Source organism: Heterodontus francisci, chromosome 2, assembly GCF_036365525.1.
Source record: "Heterodontus francisci isolate sHetFra1 chromosome 2, sHetFra1.hap1, whole genome shotgun sequence".
Lineage (NCBI taxonomy): Eukaryota > Metazoa > Chordata > Chondrichthyes > Heterodontiformes > Heterodontidae > Heterodontus > Heterodontus francisci.
The window spans coordinates 53,822,436-53,845,367 of record NC_090372.1 but is presented as its reverse complement, the minus strand read 5'-3'; the positions used below and the strand labels follow the sequence as shown (position 1 = coordinate 53,845,367).

Below are 22,932 nucleotides of genomic sequence, written 5' to 3'. Positions count from 1 at the left end.
AATGGATTTTGACCATCAGACATTGACGGTGTAAGGAAGAGCATTCCAGAGACTGCTAAGGCAATACAATCCACAAAAGCCAGGACTGATTAAACCAGCTGGTCACATGACTAACAGGCTGGTCCAGGGCTTTTTGAACTAGCCACACAGTTTTTGAACTAAGAAAGACTATTTGCTCCTGGAGTGAGAAGACCTCCCCTGTCTGCTCCCATCTCTTTCTCACAAGCCTCTGGACCCACTGAGGACACATGAACTGCAAGAGAGAAAAGTCTCCTTCATCGAACAAGGTTTAAGAAGAATACTGGGCTCCAAAGAAAAACAAGACCTACCTACAATCAAGGACTCTACAGCAAGCTCGAAGAACAGTAACCAAAACCATCTTCAGATATTGCCTCAAACGTTTTCACTTTATTTCTTCTGCTCTTTTCTGTCTCTATCTGCATGTGTGTATTGTGTATGCATGCTAGTGTGGGCATGTTGCGTATCCATATGCATTAATGAATTGGAGTTTAAGTTTAATAAAGTTCAACCTTTTTTCTTTAAACCTAAGAAAACCTGTTTGGCTAGTTTCTTTGCCTTATAGTTGAAAGTTAGTGAACAAAGATTCACTAAGGATGAGCTAAAAAAAGTGTGTTTAAAATTAAACCCTGTTACGGTAAGACCAGGTGAAGGCTGAGAGGGAACCCTAGACCTCTTTCTCACCTGGTCATAACAGACACTCTAAGTAGGCTTCCCAACCCTGGGAAGGCACGAGACATACCACTCGACTTCCAGGTGGACAAAGTATGTGCAAGCTTGGAGGATGTCTACAATGTAGATATAATGTTCTTTTGTCAAAACAATAGCTACAACTAGGTGAGGAAGGAGTCTCAGGCTCCCCATTCACCCCTTCTCTGGTTTGACAGCAACAGGGTTTATCCTTTTAACACAGTGATTTAACTTCCCATCTCAGTGAGCACTTGCTCCTGTTCCTCTAATATAATTGCAAATGAACCAATCAGACAGGTTTTCTTGAGTTTAAAAAAGAAAGATGTAAGTTTATTAACCTTAACACTCTAAACCAATTAAAAGTTACTAAAATAGGCTATGCATCCACACCCATATTCACAAAAGAGCCACACACACACACACACAAATAGATTACAGAGGGAAAAAGAGAGTTGGGATGCTGGAGTAGAGGTCCGTAATAAATAGAATTTAAATACTGAGTCTCAGTGCCTTTATTTGAAATTGTAACCCTGAAGTCCTGGCTGGGCCACATGCACAATTCAGGCTTGCTTCTCTGGTCCTGGAAGGCAGAAGAGGGGTTTTATCTGTGTCCCCTGAGTTGCTGAATATAAGGATCCGTAAACTTGAGGCATAGTAACTGCAGCCTAGGCTTCTCTGGGACTTCACTGGAGAGATGGAGAGAGAGAGGTGCTGTTCTCTTTCTGGATCCCAGTTTGACTTCTGTAAGTCACCACTCACAAATCTCCAGAGTTGCCCAAGCATTCATGTGATGTGACCACCTCTTTGTGTTTGAATCAGCGTCTTCTGGAATGATTTTTGAAACTCAAGGCTCTCCCCCTAGCTGTTCAGACATACTTGGTGGGGGGTGGGGGTGGTTTGGCTCTTTCAAAATCAATGGGTGTTGATGGCTTTTAACGACCCCCATTGATAAGGCTATCCCAGAGAGCACCCCATTGTTCTGGCTAGGCTGAGTAATCACATCAGTCTCCAGCCTGATACTTTGGTTTGTTCATATGCAAATTGTGCGTGGCCATCTTGGCTGCTAGTTGTTCTGTTTTAAAAGTTGCTTGTAACAATGTCCAGTAAAAGTCTCAGGCAAAGTTCCATATGAGGAAATTAGTATATCCATTTGGTATGTGGGGTTTCCGTCCCACAAGCAAGAGGAACTGCAGAGGGAGACTTCTCCGAGCTCTGCGGCATATAATTGTAGAGGGTTAACCTGAGACCATTCAGGAGATCCCTATGGACCTGCGAACGTATTGGCCATATCAAGATGCAATCGGTAAATCCAATGGAGTACTATTCAAAGGACGCCAAGTACTCCATTCAGCAACACTTCAGTCTGACATACTTGGACAGCTCCACAAGGACACATGGGAATACAGGACGAGACAACTTGCTTGTGAGTCAGTGTTCTGGCCCGGCATCAGCAAGGACATTGGCCAGATGGTGAGATCTTGTGATGCATGTCAGGAGCACCAAGCTACTCAACAGAAAGAGCCTCTCCAACCGCATGACATACGTTCATCACCATGGACCAAGATAGCAAAAGATTTGTGCTCAGAGAGGACTATCTGCTAGTGACTATCACTCCAAATTTCCTATTGTACTTCTTTTTTAAGCTCACATTCAAATGTACTTAATTTACCCTGGTTTCAGTGTAACCAGCACAGAGTATTCCAAAAAGAGTTCAGAAGACATTTTTGGGCACAAATGGTCAACAGTCCATGTGGTGCCCAATTGCAGAAGAATTGCAGCAAAAAACCTGACAGTAGTGTATGTCGAGTGAGTGATTTAGGGGACCCAGGAGAAGGTTAATTATCCTTCATTTTGCGTCAGAAGCTTCAAGACATGTCGAGTACAGGACTGGCCATCTGTTAGTGCCATCTTTAGTCTTTTTGGTGCCTTGGTAGAAGTGGTAACTGACAATGGTCCACAAAATACGGGAAAACCATTCCAGGATATGTGTGAACTTTTTTCCACCAATCATGTCACATCACCACGCCGATATCCTCGTTTGAATGGGATGGCTGAATGTATGGTCAACACAGTCAAATCACTGATCAAAAAGTGTCCAGAAACTGGGCAAGATATCCAAGTTGCGTTTTTGCATCTTCATGCAATGCCATTAGATTCCGGATTGCCGTCACCTACTGAGATTCTGTTTGGTCGACTGGTGAGAACCACACCACCAACCTATCATCTCATTAAACTGTCCTTGATCACAGACTGGTTACAACAGGAACAAGATAAGATGAAAGATGCACATGATGTGCATTGGGTGCAGAATTACCAACACCATGCATTGACCAAAAGATGAAAGAATAGACATTAATCTTAGCAGAGGTGTCTAAGGTGTGCAAAGAATCACATTCAAATGGTGTACTATTGTAAAGGAATCGATCCCACCTCAGGGAACTCTCTGTTAGCCGTATACAAGGCGACCAACTAGCATTGCCTATGCGTACCTGCGTACGTTTTGCAGACGCAAAGACACAAGCAACACACTGACAACTGAGGACAATCCTCCTAAACACTTATCTTCAGGAGTAGATGATGGACAGTTTGAGAACACGCTCATTGTCACAAGATCATCATTCCTGACAACGCAGCCGGCCACTGACGTCATCAGGCTGTGCCAAGGTGTGCACATGCGCAGACGGGTTCCTGCTCTCTGCACGTGCGCTGCGTTCCGACTTGCCAGGACTGGTTAGCGCATGAGCCGATGATGACATAGCATGACATGTGCATCTTCGGGCAACGCGCCTGGTCGGCCTCTGCGCATGAGCTTTACGCGTACAGCAATGCAACGCCAACGGATATTCACCCATGCGTCAAGCTCCGCTCCCCCCGACCTCACTGCTGTCTCTGGCCGCTCCGCTCCCCCCCTTGCTGCTCTCTCTGCTCCCCCCCTTGCTGCTCTCTCCGGCTGCTCCGCTCCCCTCCCGTCCCCAGTCCGCTCGCTCGCCCCCCGCCCGCTCTCCACCCCCATTCCTGGCCCGCCCCACTACCCGTCCCTGGCCCGCTCCACTCCCCCCCATCCCCGGCCCGCTCGCTCACTCGCTCGCTCTCTCCCTCCCGCCATTATGTGCTGCCATGTGTTTAGGTTAGGTTGTGATTATTTGAGCAGCGCCATCTTTAGTCCTGGCAGCTGCCTGAAGTCGCAGACTGACGTTTTAGTGGCACATGCTGCATTTGCGCATGTGCCACTGCAACACCACCTAGTGGTAGCGCTGTCATCAAACGCAGCTAATGTTTTATGTAAATAGTGTTATAGAATCATAGAAAGTTTACGGTACAGAAAGAGGCCACTTGGCCCATTGTATCTGTGCCAGCTGAAAAACGATCCACGCAGTCTAATCCCATCTTCCAGAATCTGGTCCGTAGCCTTGCAAATTATGGCACTTGAGGTGCATATCCAAACTCCTTTTGAATGAATTGAGGGTTTCTGCCTCAAACTACCCTTTCAGGCTGTGAGTTCCAGACCCCCACCACCCTCTGGGTGAAAAGAATTTTCCTCATCTCCCCTCTAATCTTTCTACCAATCACTTTAACTCTCTGTTCCAAGGAGAATAACCCCAGCCTATCCAATCTTTCCTCAAAGCTGCATTTTTCCAGTCCCGGCAACATCCTCATAAATCTCCTCTGTCCCCTCTCTAGTGCAATTGCATCCTTTCTGTAATGAGGTGACTAGAATTGCACACAGTACTTAAGTTGTGGCCTAACCAATGATTTATATAGTTCCAGCATAACCTCCCTGCTCTTATATTCTATATCTTGGCTAAAAAAAAGGAAAGGATTCCATATGACTTTTTAACCACCTTATCAACCTGTTCTGCTACCATCAGGGATCTGTGGACATTCACTTCAAGGTCCCTCACTTCCTCTACACTTTTTAGTATTTTCCCATTAATCGTGCATTCCTTTGCCTTGATTGACCTCCCCAAATGCATCACCTCACAATTCTCCAAGTTGAATTCCATTTGCCACTTTTCTGCCCAGACATAGAGCAATACAGCACTGAAACAGGCCATTCAGCCCACCAAGACTCTGCCAACCAACGACCACCCATTTATACTAATCCTACATTAATCCCATATTCCCTACCACATCATTCTCCTACCACCTACCTACTCTAGGGGCAATTTACAACAGCCAATTTATCTATCAACCTGCAAGTCTTTGGCTGTGGGAGGAAACCAGAGAACCCAGCAGAAACCCACACAGTCACAGGGAAAACTTGCAAACTCCGCACAGACAGTACCCAGAACCGAACCCAGGTCACTGGAGCTGTGCAGCTAACCATTGTGCCACAGACCATCAATATCTTCCTGCAGCCTACACCTATCCTCCTCGCTATCTACCACACGGCCAATCTTTGTGTTGTCTGTAAACTTCTTGATCATGCCCCTACGTTTATGTCCAAATTGTTAATATATACCACAAAAAGCAGGCTGACCCAGTACAGAGCCCTGTGGAATGCCACTGGAAACAGCCCTTCAGTCACAAAAAACACTCATCAATAATTTTGTTTCCTGCCACTGAGCCAATTTTGTATCCACCTTGCTGCATTTCCCTAGATCCCATGGGATTTTATTTTTTTAACCAGTCTGCCATGTGAGACTTGTCAAAATCCTTGCTAAAATCCATGTAGACCACATCAACTGCAGTACCCTCATCTATCTTTCTTGTTACAGCTTCAAAAAATTGGATCAAGTTGGTCAGATAAGATCTTCCCTTAACAAATTCATGCTGACTGCCCTTGATTAATCTGTGCCTTTCTAAGTGACAGTTTATCCTATCTCTCAGAAGTGATTCCAATAATTTGCCCACTATTGAGGTTAGACTGACTGGCTTGTAATTATTCGGTCTATCCCTCGCTCCCTTTTTAAACAGAGATACAATGTTAGCAATACTCCAATCATCCAGCACCACACCTGTATTCAATGAGAACTGGAAAATGATGGTCAGACCTTCCGCTATTTCCTCTCTTGCTCTCTTAACAGCCTGTTAGTTGTCAGCCTATAGTTGTCAAATTTCTTATATCACAGAAGGGTTGCTTATTCATATACATATTAATGTTATACTATATAAGGTTGTCATTAGAGGGAAGGGGGATGTTGTGATAGTGTATTTGTTACTATGTTAAATATAATCATTTAAATATATGTTTATGCTATGTATGTCATCACAGGAATTGATGCAATATCATGTGATTCAGTTCTCTTGCACAGCCAGTTAGCATATCTAAAGCTGAAGCACCAAGTCTCCATTAAAGCTCTGTGTTCAACCCTCCATGCCTGCCCTTCAGCTTCATTCCGAACAGCACTGTGGGTGTACCTACACCCCAAGAACTGCAGTGGTTCAAGAAGGCAGCTCACCAAAACCTGCTCAAGGGCAATTAGGCTTGGGCAATAAATGCTAGACTAGCCAGCGATGCCCACATCCTATGAATGATGATTATATACTTATTCACAAGCCCATGCCCCAAGGGAATCCATTCCCTCATCAGCTCCAAAAACCTGAAAAGGATAGAAGGTGGGAAAGTGATCAGAGGAGCCATGAGCGAGAAGGGACAGCTGGAAACACAGGCCAAAAAGGAAGGTGCTGAAAACAGGAGTGAAGGCCAGAAGCCTGTATGTTTCCATTGTAACAAGGCAGGTCACCTTCGAGCTGACTGCTGGAAGCTACGGGGAAAACCCATAGGTTTAGTCAGGGTACATCAGACCAATAAAGAAAAAGGGGCCCTGATGGAAAGCACAGCAGACCAGGCTGTGGCTTTAACTGTGGCAGTAAAACCCAGTAAACCTACTGATTGGAGTGCAGGAAAACTTAACAAAATCCCGGAGAGTTACCAGTATTTTGTGTCCAGAGGAAAAGTGACCCCAAACCCCTCGTGTGAGGTGAGTAAGCCCATAATCATACTTCGGAACCTTTCCCCCAGAGAGTGCATTGAATGCTAGAGTGCTAGTAAATAGTATCAGAGGAAAGTATATACCCATACCTTTATACCGGTGCACCTGGCGTGCGACCTTGTTTCAGAGCCGGTAACCATGGGGATTGTCCCTAGTTTACCTGCGGACGGGGTCGATCTGCTCCTGAGTAATGATCTGCGGGGATGAAGGTGGTAGCTTCCCCAGTGGTTTTAGAAAGACCGAAAGAAGTCAGGGAGACAGAGCAGTTACAGGAAAAGATCCCTGGCATTTTTCCTGATTGTTTGGTGACCATGGCCAAACAATCTGCATCAGAGGAGGCTGAACTGGCACTGCAGACAGATGACCCTATTGTCTGGTTATCTGAAACCTCCTTTGGGAAGTTAGAGGACTAAAAGGATGGGTTAAACAGGTGTTCCTTGGGTGAGGCTCAACAAGCACACCCAGGGTTAAAAATGTTAGCAAAGGCTGCACAAGCTGAAGCTGAAGCTGAAGCAGAGAGTGTTCCAGAGTGCTACTATTTAAAAGATGAGGTGCTGATGAGGTCGTAGAGACCTCCTCACAGACCTGTAGACGAAGACTGGACAGTGGTTCACCAGGTAATGATGCCGCCGAGGTACCGTAGGGAAATATTGAAAGATTCCAATTGCTGGACATGACAGCATCAGGAAAACCCAAGCTTGCATCAGAGAGCATTTTTACTGGCCACAACTCCACAAGGATAAAAGCAAAATACTGCAGATGCTGGAAATCTGAAATAAAAACAAGAAATGCTGGAAATACTCAGCAGGTCTGGCAGCATCTGAGAAGCAGAGTTAACGTTTCAGGTCAGTGACCCTTCATCAGTTCTGCTGAGTATTTCAAGGATCTGGTGGAGTTCTGTAAGACTTGCCACACATGCCAGGTTGTGGGGAAGCCTCAACCTGCAATAAAACCTGCACCCTGAAATTCTATATCGGCTTTTGGGGAACAATTCAGCAGAGTGCTGGTAGATTGTGTGGGGCCCCTGTCGAAAACAAAAGGGAGCTACCAGTACCATCTCACCATTATGGATGTGGCTACTCAATTTCCAGAGGCTATCCCTCTAAGAACTATCTCTGCCAAGGTAGTGGTGGAGGGACTAACCCAATTCTTTACCCAATATGGTCTGCCTGCTGAGATCCAGTCAGATCAGGGCACAAATTTTATGTCCAGTATTTTTCAAAAGGTCATGAGTAATCTGGGCATAACCCAGCTAAAGTCCTCAGCCTACCACCCACAGTCACAAGGGGCTTTGGAGCGGTACCACCAGACCCGAAAGACATTGATCAGGACATACTGCTACGAGTACCCCCATGACTGGGACAACGGGCTAGGATTTCTCCTGTTTGCTACCAGAGACTCGCCCAATGAGTCCACTGGCTTTTGTCCCTTTGAATTAGTCAATGAGGTGAGAGGTCCTCTAAAACTAATCAAGGAAAGGTTTCTGGGACGCAAGGACGAATCTTCCCTGTTGGACTACATCCCCATGTTCCGAGAGCAACTCACGAGAGCCTGCGTGTTGGCTCAGGAACACCTAAAAACCTCCCAGACAATGATGAAAAGGCAGGCAGATAAATATGGCAAGGCCAGAACATTTCAGCCCGGAGACCATGTGTTAGTGCTATTACCAATTCAGGGAGAACCATTGATGGCCCATACAGAGCAATAAAGAGAATTAGCCAGGTGAATTATATAATTGACACCCCAGATTAAGGACAAAGTAATAATTGACACCCCAGATTAAGGACAAAGTAAAGGCTGTGCCACATCAATATGTTAAAACAGTATCACAGCCAGGAAGGGGACAAATAAGCACATGTCTATCAGGCGGTCAAGAAAGAGAACGGCAAAAGGAAGTGTGAAGACGAGGGAGGCCTGGAGGTTTCCCAAATTGAACTCTCTCCTGTCTGGTTAGCTAACACTGAATTGTTATGTAAATTAGACACTGTACTCTCCTCTTTAAACACAGAACAGGGAGGAGACCTAACAATGCTGCTCACAGTGTTTAAAGGGCTCTGCGGGGACAAACCAGGGTGCACAGCCCTAACCTTACACTAAGTGGATGTAGAAGAGACCCCTCCCTTAAAACAAAATCCCGACTGCCTAGATCCCAGGAAACTGACGCAGGTTCAGGATGAAATTCAGGCTGAAGACCTAGAAATTTAAGATTTAAATTCCAAAGGGAGACACAGAAAAGCTCAGAAGCCAAAGGAAAACCCTAAGGCCAAAAAAGTTTTTGTGGCATTTGGAGGGTGGTGATGTTGGTGGTGACTGCAAGCCAAGTATCCTAACCAAGCAGGAACTGTGGGCCAGGCTGGATGGGCACAGAAAAAAACATGTACAAAAAGCACTGGATGATCTTCACAATGTTACAAACAACTTTGAATCCAGGGTTGAGTTCACTGATATAGAGAAACTGGAAAAGGAAGATATTGTAGAAATACACAAGGAAATTCAGTGTATGCTGGAGCACAAGCTGTTTGAGCCCAGTCAAAGCAGTTGGAGGTCCCCAGTTCTGTTCATACACAACCCCAGATATCCAGATAAAAATAAATAAACCAGTGCATGGCTATGACAGTGAGACAGATGAGTGTGTGTGTACAGTTTCTTTTTAATTTGTGGCCTCATAATGAAGTGTTCCTGTTGTCACATTTCATTTCACATGGTAGGGAGGTGTTGCGCCAATGTGTTCTGTTGAATGATAATTTCCTTTAATCCACTGACTGTAGATATGAATTTGTAGTATTTTTGAAAAGACATTTTTATAAGACCTGCTAAAAGGATGATTTTGCTGGCATCTTAAGTTGGCTATCTAATTTGCAACATTGTATCCCACACTGCAATGCTTATGAGGAGGGAAAAAAATGTCTGCTTATGCCCCAGCAAGAACCAAGACCCAGGAGATTTAAAGGAACTGCTTGGTTTTTTTTTGCGAGAGAAATACTGCTAACTGCTGTGTTTTGAATCACTGAGTGACTACCATGTGACAAGCCCCTTCCCATCTGTGGTTTTAAGCTGTTGTTTTCTCTGCAGCAGAGGGGTAGCAACTAGACTCTGACACCCGAAGATCCTAAGTGGGGGTCCCTCTCTCTCTCTCTCTCCATTCCAGCTTGACAGCTTTCAAATCCTGCTTGTTGACTGACCACTTTTGCATATTCTGGCTACAATCCGAAACCCCGCTTGAGGAAATCATCTGCATCGTTATCTCCAAGAGACTCACTGAACCAGTCATCTACCCCTTCAAACTAAAAGCCTCAGGACCACTGAATTCAGCTAGAAGCCAGCTGAATCACCGAACTCCACAGACTATATGCCTGTTTTTTATGGACTCTAACTCAGTCAATCTACGTTTCCCCACTCTGTAACCTATTTGAGTGTGTATAAACCTTTAGTGTGTGCGTGAGTGAAAGTTAGCGCATTGCTTATTATTTTTATTAGTTCGGTTTAGGTACAATAAAGTTAACCTCTTTCTTTGCATACTCAAGAAAACCTGTCCGATTGGTTTTTGTTATGATCATAGCAAGTAAGTAATCAAACACCTACTGAATTGGCCTGTACATCCACTTTAAGAAATAATTAAACCTGTTGTGGTCTAACAAGGAGAGGGAAAAGAGGGAAGCCCTTCAACCCCTCCTCACTTGATTGTAACACTAGTATTGGGTGTCTGTGAGAGGGATGAATTATTGATTGTTGGACTGCCTTGTGCCAGGAGCTGGGGGACAGAATAGATTCAGAATTTGTGTGCCAGAAGGCTGCACTGCCCCAATTTAACTGGAGCATGGCTGAATCAGGCTGTCCCAGGAATCCCTGACAGCTATGTGTTTTGCTGCTGGTGCACTTGCCACATCAGGCTCCTCCTCCTACTGCTGCTCCTCTTCCTGCAAAAGTGCTGAGCGCTTATCACCTTTCTTCTCCTGGAGCTTCAGTTCTTGCTTCTGCACAATGTTGCACAAGGCATAGCAGATCACTATCATTCTGGAAACCCTGGCTGTTGCATAATGCAGGGTGGCCCAGATCTGTCCAGGCACCTGAATTGCATCTTCAGCATCTGATTTTTCGCTCAATTACAACTCTGGTGTTCATGTGGCTTCTGTTGTACCTTACCTGGATGTCATCTGCCACGGCTTCAGAGGGTAGCCCTTATTTCCAAGCAGCCATCTGCTGACTCTGCTTCAAAGGATGAATATCTCTGGGAGATCTGACTGTTGTAGGATGAATGCATCATGACAACTCGCTGGGAATCTTGCACAGACATGCATGATAATCTTTCGGTGGTTGCAGACAAGCTGAACATTGAACATTACAGTTGATGAAGACTGTGTAATCTGTGGTCACCTTGATTGCCACATGTGGCAGTCAATGACTCCTTGGACCTAAGGGAAGTCAGCCAGCGCAGCACATCAAAGTGTCTGCTCATTTTGACTGGCCTCATCAGTTGCAAAGTGTGCATAAGTAAACATGGTATCCATCACTTGTGGGTAGCAGATTGCAAGATTCTACAAAAATCACCAGCAGATCCCTGGAAGGAGCCAGAGGCAAAGAAATTAAGGGCTGTGTTGACTTTGACCTCCCCTGGCAATGCATGCCTACCCTGTCCACTTGGCAGGAGATCTTCTTCTGGGAAGCTTGTTAAGAATGGCTTAGTAGCACTACGACTGACTAACTGGCCGAGTCCTGAAGGACATATCTGCCGGACTGGCCTGTGATTGGTGGTGAGAGAACCAGCAAGAGGGAAAAACCTACTTGACCTCGCCCTCAACAACCTACTTACCCTCTCAAAACCTTCTAGTTGAAGATGGTTGCGAATGTCTCAGCTTTGTCTTTTAAACTCATGTGCTGGGCTCCATCTTCATTGAGGATGGGGATGTTTGTGGGGCCTCCTCCTTTCACTAGTTGTTTAACTGTCCACCATCATACATGATTGGATATGGCAGGATTGCAGAGCTTTGGTCTGATCCATTGGTTGTGTAATTGCTTTGTTCTGTCTATCGCATGCTGCTTCCAATGTTTGGCATGCCTGTGGTCCTGTATTGTAGTTTCACCAAGTTGGCTTATCATTTTTAGGTAAGCTTGGTGCTGTTCCTGACATGTTCTCCTGCACTCCTCATTGATGAGGAGAGTGAGCCAAGATACATGCAAAGGGTTCAATTCTGGGTACTGCCTGTGTGGAGTTTGCAAGTTCTCCCTGTGTCTGCGTGGGTTTTCTCCGGGTGCTCCGGTTTCCTCCCACAGCCTAAAGACTTGCAGGTTGGTAGGTAAATTGGCCATTATAAATTGCCCCTAGTATAGGTAGGTGGTAGGGAAATATAGGGACAGGTGGGGATGTGGTAGGAATATGGGATTAATGTGATATTAGTATAAATGGATGGTTGATGGTCGGCACAGACTCGGTGGGCCGAAGGGCCTGTTTCAGTGCTGTATCTCTAAACTAAACTAAGCTATCCTGAGGTACAGTCAGCTTCAAGGCCTCCTCCCCCATCGAGGTTAAGACATGGAGAATGGGCAGCCCACCACTGGTCTTGGCCCACTCTCTGTGATTGTGTGCAATCTTCTCCTGCAGATAGAGGGAAGGAAGCTGTTGATCACCCAGTGAGAACAATCCCAAGACACAGGCTGATGGTACTCTAGCTGCCACTAATGGGGGCACACAGATGCCCTCTGCATGTGGCCTCTTTCCAAGGACTTTGCGAGGGACTTCAATGACAAACAACCTCCTTTTAGGGCATGCATCCCCTGACTCTTTGCCCATGTCTGGGAGGGTGCTCCCTCTCCACCCAATGCACCCTCCTGCTTTGCCAGATACAAGGCCCAAATTGTGAAAACATTAAGAGGTACTAACTTTTGTTGCTTGGATGAATCATTAAGCCACTTGTGGCAATGGATCCAGGTCCTTGGCATTACCCCTCCTCGGCTAACTGAGGCCAGGCCTGTTTGGTTAGGTTGCCAGGTCTCCTCCTACCCATCCCTTGGGAATAGAATGTGCCTCCTCTCCCTGGCAGTCTTCAGGAGAATCAGAGGGAGGAATCAGGAAAGCGTGGGGCCACCCAGGGTCTACTCTCAGCCATCCCTCCATATCCTTTATGACCTCCTTCTCTACTAGGCCCGCAGACTACAAAATTAACTGCACGGCTGGCAGCCCTTTAAAAAGGGCACCAGCACTTGCCGAAGCATCAGCTGACGCTGGACTCTCCGCCTCTGACCACGCAATTGGTGGGGTCGCGTGCCTCAATGCCCTTAATTGGCCAGCCACCACTGGATCGTGTGTGCCATCCACCCCCCCCACCCCCCCACCCTCCAATGTGCCGCGCACCCATTTCCAGTCCCGGTATCAGGACTGGTGTCTTCACAATAAAATCCGGCCCTTTAATCTTTTCTATCCTGAAACAAAATTGCTTCTAATAAATGCACGAGGATGGGAGATAGGAGGAAATTAGATACTTACTGTCTGAAGGTCCTCTAATAGGAGCAAATTGAACTCTCTGTCCTGCTGACCCAGTTTCCTTTTTAAGAAAGGATGGGATATAACCGCTGTCTGAACCAAAAACTCCCAGCTTTCCTGTAACAATAGCATATTGCTTCATGTTGAATTATTAAACCATTTTGTGGATCACTGCATTTTAAGACAATAGAAATTTTCCAGAGTTTTTTTATTAGTGATTTTAAACTTTGGCACCAGCCTCAGCGGTGACAGTATGACTGTGGATGCTGCTCAGGTGGGCCCGACACTTTCCCCACTCATCACCAACTAATTTCTCAATGGGGCCTGACGCCTAAAAAAGGCCCATGAATTTAACAGTGGGGTCAATGCCTGTGCAGATTAATTGTCTGCTTTGTGGCAGTTTTACATCTGAAAAGTGGTGAAAGGTAGATTTCAGACTGGAGGGAAGTTTACAGTGGAGTCCCCCTGGATCAATAGAAGGACCATTGGTCTTTTTGATATATATTTAATGACCTTGATGTGGGTGTATAGAAATTTTCAGATAACATATGTAACAAACAGTGAGGAGGATAATAGTAGAAATGGGCAGGCATTATAGAAGATGCAGAAGAGATTTACTAGAAAGGTAAGGGACTTTTATGTGAGGAACTGAAGAAGCTGGGATTGCTTTTCTGAGGGCAGAAAAAGTGAAAAGGAAAATAAAGGTGTTCAAAATTATGAAGGGACTTTGATCAAGTAAATAGGGGAAAACTGTTTCCACTGGCAGGAAGGTTGGTAACCAGAGGACACAGATTTAAGGTCATCTAGAGATCCCTGGATGATGAGAAACATAGTGGGTAAAAGAAGCAGAAAATGGGTGCGTATGACAGATGCCAGGCTGATAATACAAGTGATAACTTGGCTGAATATAGAAAGTTCAGAGAGGAAATGAAAAAGGAAATCAGAGAGGCAAAGAGAGAGTATGAGGAAAGACTGGCAGCTATCATAAAAGGGATCCAAAAGTCATCTATATGTATATAAATAGTAAGAAGGTAGTAAAAGGACAGGTGGGGCTGATTAGGAACCAAAAAGATGAACTACACATGGAGGCAGAGGGCAAGGCTGAGGTATTAAATGAGTACTTTGCATCTGACCTATCCAAGGAAAAAGATGCTACCCCGAAGTCAGTCATAGTGTAAAGGAGGTAATTGAGACACTGGATGGGCTAAAAATTGATAAAGAGGAGTATTAGAAAGGCTGGTTGTACTTAAAGTAGATAAGTCACCAGGACTCGATGAGATGCATCCGAAGATGCTGAGGGAAGTAAAGGTAGAAATTGCAAAGGTACTGGCCATAATTTCCAATCCTCCTTAGATGTGGTGGGTGGTGCCAGAGGACTGGAGAATTGCAAATGATACACCCTTGTTCAAAAATGAGTGTAAGGATAAGTCCAACAACTACAGGTTAGTCACTTTAATATCGGTAGAGGGAAAGCTTTTCGAGATGATAATCCGGGACAAAATCAACAGTGCGTGTCAATTAGGGAAAGCCAGCATGGATTTGTTAAAGGTAAATTGTGTTTAATTATCTTGGTTGAACATTTTGATGATGCAACAGAGATGGTTGATGAGGGTAGAGATTGGTGTAAATGGACTTCCAAAAGCCGTTTGATAAAGTGCCACATGACAGACTTGCCAGCAAAGTTTAGCCCATGGAATAAAAGGAAAAGCGTTAGGATGGAAATGAAGTTGGCTGAATGACAGGAAACAGAGTAGTGGTGAACGTTTTTTTTGTGGACTGGAGGAAGGTATACAGTGAAGTTCCTGACGGGTGGGTACTAGGACCATTGCTATGTGTGCAGAGCATAATTCCAAAATTTGCAGATGATAGAAAACTTGGAAGTATTGTGAACTGTGAGGAGGATAGTGAGATATGATAGACCTCAGGAATGGACGGACATGCAGTAAAGCCTGGCTTGGGTATAAAATTGAAACCCAACCCAGACCCGAGTCCTTCAATTTTTCTTTGTGCCAACACGAATATCCTTCATCTGTTCTGGCAGCAGGCTATTCCTGCATCTGGAGTTGTGGGGAATGCTGAACCCATGACTTCCCGGAAGCAGCACTGTCCAGCCCAACCCGACCCGAGCCCAAATGCTGGACTCGGAATTTTGACCCGACCCGACCCGAACCCGACATGGGTCTAGTCAGGTTCGGGTTGGGGAGCCAGGCTTTAACATGCAGCAGATGAAATTTAATGCAGAGCATTGTAAAGTGGTACATTTTCAGAATCACAGAATTATTACAGCGCAGAAGGAGGCCATTTGGCCCATCGCGTCTGCACCTGTTCTCCGAATGATCTATTCACATAATACCATTCCCCTGCCTTCTCCCTGTAATCCTGCACAAAGAACAAAGAACAGTACAGCACAGGAACAGGCCATTTGGCCCTCCACGCCTGCGCCAATCTTGATGCCTGCCTAAACTAACACCTTCTGCACTTCCGAGGCCCATATCCCTCTATTCCCTTCCTATTCATATATTTGTCAAGATGTCTCTTAAACGTCGCTATCATATCTGCTTCCACCACCTCCCCTGGCAGCATGTTCCAGGCACTCGCCACCCTCTGTGTAAAAAACTTGCCTCGCACATCCTCTCTAAAATTTGCCACTCGCACCTTAAACCTATGTCCCCTAGTAACTGACTCTTCCACTCTGGGAAAAAGCTTCTGACTATCCACTCTATCCATGCCGCTCATAGCTTTGTAAACCTCTATCATGTCGCCCCTCCACCTCCGTCGTTCCAGTGAAAACAATCCGAGTTTTTCCAACCTCTCCTCATAGCTAATGCCCTCCAGACCAGGCAACATCCTGATCAACCTCCTCTGTACCCTCTCCAAAGCCTCCACGTCCTTCTGGTAGTGTGGAGACCAGAATTGCATGCAATATTCTAAGTGTGGCCTAACGAAGGTTTTGTACAGCTGCAACATGACTTGCCAATTTTTATACTCTATGCCCCGACCGATGAAGGCAAGCATGCCGTATGCCTTCTTGACTACCTTATCCACCTGCGTTGCCACTTTCAGTGACCTGTGGACCTGTACGCCCAGATCTCTCTGCCTGTCAATACTCCTAAGGGTTCTGCCATTTACTGTATACCTCCCACCTGAATTAGACTTTCCAAAATGCATTACCTCACATTTGTCCGGATTAAACTCCATCTGCCATTTCTCCGCCCAAGTCTCCAACCGATCTATATCCTGCTGTATCCTCTGACAATCTTCATCATTATCCGCAACTCCACCACCTTTGTGTCGTCCGCAAACTTACTAATCGGACCAGCTACATTTTCCTCCAAATCATTTATATATACTACAAACAGCAAAGCTCCCAGCACTGATCCCTGCGGAACACCACTAGTTACATCCCTCCATTCAGAAAAACACCCATCCACTGTTACCCTCTGTCTTCTGTGACTGAGTCAGTTCTGTATCCATCTTGCCAGCTCACCTCTGATCCTGTGTGACTTCACCTTTTGCACCAGTCTGCCATGTGGGACCTTGTCAAAGGCTTTACTAAAGTCCATATAGACAACATCCACCGCCCTTCCCTCATCAATCATCTTCGTCACTTCCTCAAAAACTCAATCAAATTAGTAAGACACGACCTCCCTTTCACAAAACCATGCTGTCTGTCACTAATAAGTTCGTTTGTTTCCAAATGGAAGTAAATCCTGTCCCGAAGAGTCCTCTCTAATAGTTTCCCTACCACTGACGTAAGGCTCACCGGTCTATAATTTCCTGGATTATCCTTACCACCCTTCTTAAACAAAGGAACAACATTGGCTATTCTTCAGTCCTCTGGGACCTCACCTGCAGCCAATGAGGATGCAAAGATTTCTGTCAAGGCCCCAGCAATTTCTTCCCTTGCCTCCCTCAGTATTCTAGGGTAGATCCCATCAGGCCCTGGGGACTTATCTACCTTAATGCTTTGCAAGACACCCAACACCTCCTCCTTTTTGATAATGAGATGACTGAGACTATCTGCACTCCCTTCCCTAAGCTCATCATCCACCAAGTCCTTCTCCTTGGTGAATACTGATGCACCTCACCCATTTTCTCTGGCTCCACGCATAGATTCCCATCTCTATCCTTGAGTGGGCCAACCCTTTCCCTGGTTACCCTCTTGCTCTTTATATACATATAAAAAGCCTTGGACATTCTTCCTTCTCAGATAACAGTCTAATTCTCTTTTGAATGCCTCCATTGAACCTGCCTCCACCACATTCTCAGGCAGTGCCTAACCACTCACTGCGTGAAGAATATTTTCCTCATGTCGCTTTTGCTTCTTTTCCCTATCACTTTAAATCTGTGCCCTCTTGGTCTCGATCCTTTCATGAGTGGGAATAGTTTTTCCCTAAACACTCTGCCCTTCATGATTTTGAGTACCTTTATCAAATCTCCTCTCAGCCTTTCGATTGGGTCTTTTTCAGGTTGGAAAGACGTAACTAGTGGAGTGCCACAAGATCAGTCCTAGGGCCTCAATTATTTACGATCTATATTAATGACTTGGAGGAGGGGGCAGAGTGTAATATATCCAATATACAAAAATAGGTGGGCAAGCATGTTGTGATGAGGACATAAGGAATCTGCAAGGGGATACAGCTAGGTTGAGTGAATGGGCAAAAACTTGGCAGATGGAGTTTAATGTAGGAAAGTGTGAGGTCATGTACTTTGGTAGAAAAAATCAAAAGGCAGACTATTATTTAAATGGAGAGAGACTCTAAAAAAGTGCAGCGCAGAGGGATCTGGGTGTTCTTGTGCATGAAACACAAAAAGTTAGCATGCAGGTGCAGCAAGTAATTAAGAAGGCAAATGGAATTTTGGCCTTTATTGCTAGGGGTTGGAGTTTAAAAATAGGGAAGTCTTGTTACAACTGTACAGGGTGTTGGTGAGGCTGCACCTGGAGTACTGTGTACAGTTTTGGTCCCCGTATTTAAGAAAGGATATACTGGTATTGGAGGCAGTTCAAAAGGAGTTAGATATAGCTCTTGAGTTTAAAGGGATCAAAGGATATGGGACGAAAGCGGGAACAGGTTACTGAGTTGGATGATCAACCATGATCATAATGAATGGCGGAGCAGGCTTGAAGGGCCGAATGGCCTACTCCTGCTCCTATTTCTTATGTTCTTCTCCAAGGAAAACAGTCTCAAACTCTCCAATCTGTTCTCATAACTGAAGTTCCTGATCCCTGGCACCATTCTCATGAATCTTTTCTGTAGTCTCTCCAATGCCTTCACATCTTTCCTAAAGTGCAGTGCCCAGAACTGGACCCAATACTCCAGCTGAGGCCAATCCAGTGTCTGATACAAGTTTAACATAACCTCCTTATTCTTGTACTCTATGCCCCTATTAATAAAGCCCAGAAAGCTGTATGCTTTATTAACCACACTCTCAATCTGTCCTGCCATCTTCAATGACTAATGCACATATGCACCCAGGTATATATTGTCTCCATGTTCTTCCTACCAAAATGAATTACTTCACATTTCTCCACATTGACTTGTCCGCCCATTCCATCAACTTGTCTATGTCCTTTTGAAGTTTTAAACTATCCTCCTCGCGGTTCACAATTGTTCCAAGTTTTATATCATCCGCAAATTTTGAAATTGTGCCCTGTACACCTTGGCCTAGGTCATTAATATATATCAGGAAGAGCAAGGGTCCCAACACTGATCCCTGGGGAACTCCACTACAAACCTTCCTGCAGCCCAATGAACATCTATTAACCACTACTCTCTGTTTCTTGTCACTCAGTCAATTTCATATCCATGTTGCTACTGTCCCTTCTATTCCATGATAATTGGGCTCACAAGTCTGTTGTACAAATGCATTTTGGAAGTCATTTTGTTGGGAAATACGAGGAAAGGTAATATAAAATAAAGGGCACATTTCCAAAGGGGGCATGGGGCTGACCTGGAGGTATAGGTGCACAAATTGTTGAAGATGGCAGGGTAGGTTGAAAAAGTGGTTGAAAAGGCATGGGATCTTGGGCTTTATAAATAGAGGCATAGAGTACAAAAGCAAGGAAGTTATGATTAGCTCTGGTTTGGCTTCAGTTAGAGCATTGTGTCCAATTCTCGACACCACATTTTAGGAAGGATATGAAGGCTTTAGAGAGGCTGCAGAAAAGATTTATGAGAATGGCTCCAGGGATGAGGGACTTGTGCAATATGGATAGATTGGAGAAGTTGTGTTTGTTCTCCTTAGAGAAGAGAAAGTTGAAAGAAGATTTAATAGAAGTGTTCAAAATCATGAGGGGTCTGGACAGATTGGATGGAGAGAAACTGTTCCCATTGGCAGAAGGATTAAGAAAAGGACCACTGATTTAAGGTGATTGTCAAAACAACCAACGGCGACATGAGGAAGAACCTTTTTATGCAGTGAGTGATCAGGATCTGGAATGTACTAGCTGCGCGTGTGAGAGGCAGATACAATCGGAGCTTTCAAAAGGGAATCGGATAATTATCTGATGAAAAAAAATTGCAGGGTTATGGGGAAAAGGTGGGGTGTGGAACTAGCTGAGTTTCTCTTGCAGACAGCCAGTATGGACACAACGGGTTGCCTTCTATGCTGTAACCATTCTATGATTTTGTGAACGGGCAAAAGAACCAGAGGCAGGATGAAGAGAATTTTTCTGATGCAGCACGCTGTTATGCTCAGCATGCTCTGCCTGAAAGGAATTGGATAAATAATTGAAAGGAAAATATTGCTTATGGCAAAGGTTTTGGGACTAATTGGATAGGTCTTTCAAAGCACAGGCACAGTGGGCCAAATGGCCTCCTTCTGTGCTGTATCAATATTGATGTCAATGAAACAACCAATGTGCTGCCATCCTACTTACCTGCATAAACCCTTCCAATACAAATTTCTCCACCAATAATTCCCAGTGCTTTGCTAGGATCTTTGTTGCTTCCCACAACTGATGTGTTTTTGGGATGTACTCCTGAAAAAAGACAATTGACAATTTATTCAATATACAGGATGCAATGTGAAGTCTACTTGTTTTGAAATTCTGTGGAAGACATAATAGCATTCCTCCTTCAAACTGAAATGCTTTAAGGGTAATTTTCCTACTTCTGGTGGAGCTAATGATATGCTGAGAGTGCATATTTGAACACTGGTTGTGGGGAACAGCATGCCCATTGTGCAGCTTGCACAATTTTTCACCCTTCAATTTGGGGTAACTGGTATCACTCATGAATTATTTGATCACATGAAGTCCGTGTGAAAAACATGAACATCTAGTTCATGGGTGCTATTATTACACTGCTGGTCACACTATCTCCCACAAAACTAAATGTAAAGCTACTGTACCAATAAAGGTAGCTATGGCAGATCCAAATTTGTAACAATGGTACTGGATGAAAAATTTGCGATTCTCAAACACAGGAACAAGAGTAGGTTATTCAGCCCCTCAAGTCTGTTCCATCATTCAATAAAATCATGGCTGATCTGTATTGTAACTCCATTTACAAGCCTCTGTTCCATATTCCTTGATACACTTAAACCTAACAAAAATCTACCAATCTCAACCTTGAAAATTTCAACTGGTGCAGAATCCACAGTCTTTCAGAGATGCGGGTTCCAGAGTAACACTCCTGCTTTTGTGAGGAATTGCTTCCTGATATCACTCCTAAATGTCTAAATCTAGATTGTGCGCTCTTTTTCTGCAATCCCTTACTGGAGGCAGCAGCTTCTCTGGGCAGAATCTTACTGGTCTCAGATGGCGGGCTGGGAGGTGTAGGGGGCTGGTGAAAAAGTGGGGAGCCACATTGGGAGGGCTCCCTGGCGGGCTGCGAGGCGGATCGGCTGCCTGCTCCAAGGAAGCTGGCAGCAGCTTTGCATAATTAAAGGCCCTATTAAGGCCCATTTTACGGGGCTGCCAGCAGGCCGGCCTCCTGCTTCATGGAGTCGGACTCCCTGCAGCAGCCAGGGGGCTATTGGAACCAGAGGCTCCATGGCCCAAAGAGGGGGCCACAGGCAAGGAAGGCAGATCTCGCGGTCCCAACGATTTCACCCCTGCCAATTAGGCCAATTAGGAGGCCGCCTGCAGTGAAATCGCTGAGGCGGTCCTGCTGCTGACAGGTGCGGGCTTGGGACTCTTTTTTTCACCCTGACGTTGGGGTCCCAAAGCCTGTGGCAAAATTCAGCCCTCTGTACCTGCCCGATCAAATACCTGAGTCACTCTACATACATTGATGAGTTCACCCTTCAATCTTTTAAACGCAAGGGAACATAAGCTAGTGCTAGCTGTGGCTCAGTTGATAGCATTCTTACCTCTGAATTATAAGGTTTTGAGTTCAAGTCCCACTCTAGAGCTGGAACACAAAAATCAAGGCTGACACTCCAGTGCAGTACTGAGGGAGCGCTGCACTATTGGATAAGATGTTAAACTGAGGTCCCATCTGCTTGGGTGGATATAAAACAGGGTTGTTCAACCTTTTCGGGTGGAGGGCCGCTTTCCGATTTTTGCTCGGCCTGGAGGGCCAGTGAGCAAATTTCAAAAGAAAAAGGCATTAAAAATTTATCTAATAAAAACAAATTGACTTACTTTCTCTTCACTATACTGAAAACGGATTTAGTGACATACCTGGCATTGTTTTTGCTTGCATAAGTAGTCAATCTCTGCCCGCACACTTGATGTAGTGATGCAGAGTATTCTGGATAGATGTCCAACTTTCAGGAGCGAACTTGATCCCTCTCCCCCTCTCCCTGCGCTGTGTGTGTGTGTCTCATTCTCTCTTCCCTCCCCCCTTCCCTCTAGGACTAGGGGAAACAGATTGAAAGTTTTCTGCAAAAGATGTAGGGGGAATATGAGGAAGCACTTTTTACGCAGCGGGTGGTAACGAGCTGGAACTCGCTGCCCAAAGTGGAGCGATCAATGACTTCAAGAGGAAGTTGGATGACCACCTGAGAGAAATAGACTTGCAGGGCTACGGGGATTGAGCCAGGGAGTGGGACTGACTGCATAGCTCCGTGGAGAGCCGGCATAGACAGAGTGGCCTCTTTCTGTGCCATAATCAAATTACTCTTTGACTCTCTCTCCCCCCTCTGTCTCTCTCCCTCTCTCTACCTGTCTGTCTCACTCTCCCTCCTCTGACTCCTTCTCCTGCCTCTCTCTGTCCTTCTCCATGCCCCCCCCCCGTATCTCTCCCCCCACCCCATGTCTCCAGTGTTCCCCACGCTCTCTAACCCTCCCATTTCTCTGTCCTCCCGTCTCCCATTCCCCTCTCTCTGTCCCCTTTTCTCTCTCTCTCTGTCCCCCCTCTCTCTCTCTGTTCCCCTTTCTCTCTCTCTGTCCCCCTTTCTCTCTTTCTGTGTCCCTCTTTCTCTCTGTTCCCCTTTCTCTCTCTCTCTGTTCCCCTTTCTCTCTCTGTTTCCCCCTCTCCCTGTTCCCCCTCTCTATCTGTCTCTCCCCCTCTCTCTTTCACCCACTCTTTTTCACACAGTTGCAGAGAGTAGAACACTCAGCAGATGGTTTGTCAGTTCTTTAAAGAAGATGGCTGTCAGTTTCACAGGTGACAGTTGCTGACAGTGGAAACAACCGTTTCCCAACAGACTTGGAGTTTTCTGGCGGGCCTTTTAAAAAAAAAATCAGAACCTGCCGGAAAACCCCGAATCTGATGGAAAACGGTTGTTCTCCATGTCAGCAGCTGTCACCTGTGCAATAGATCAAAAGCCAGACTGACAAAGGGAAATTTCTCATCTTCAGTCATGGTAAGGATGAGGAACGGCCCAATGCACAGTTTACATCCGCAGGCCAGATGGAAA

The 22,932-nt window shown here is 45.4% G+C and overlaps 1 protein-coding gene across 4 annotated transcripts in view; it reads right to left on the bottom strand.

The window, feature by feature from the left end:
- mak (male germ cell-associated kinase) overlaps positions 1–22,932 on the bottom strand; it is a 417,670-nt gene that overhangs the window by 17,143 nt on the left and 377,595 nt on the right. For 3 of the 4 annotated variants that reach the window (XM_068058371.1, XM_068058377.1, XM_068058387.1), the window contains 2 exons: positions 20,003–20,104; positions 13,126–13,239 (listed from right to left, as the gene is read on the bottom strand). In XM_068058371.1, coding sequence (XP_067914472.1) covers positions 13,126–13,239; positions 20,003–20,104 — 216 coding nt within the window. The remainder of the gene's footprint in view (positions 1–13,125; positions 13,240–20,002; positions 20,105–22,932) is intronic. The other variant, XM_068058408.1, reaches the window with a different exon arrangement.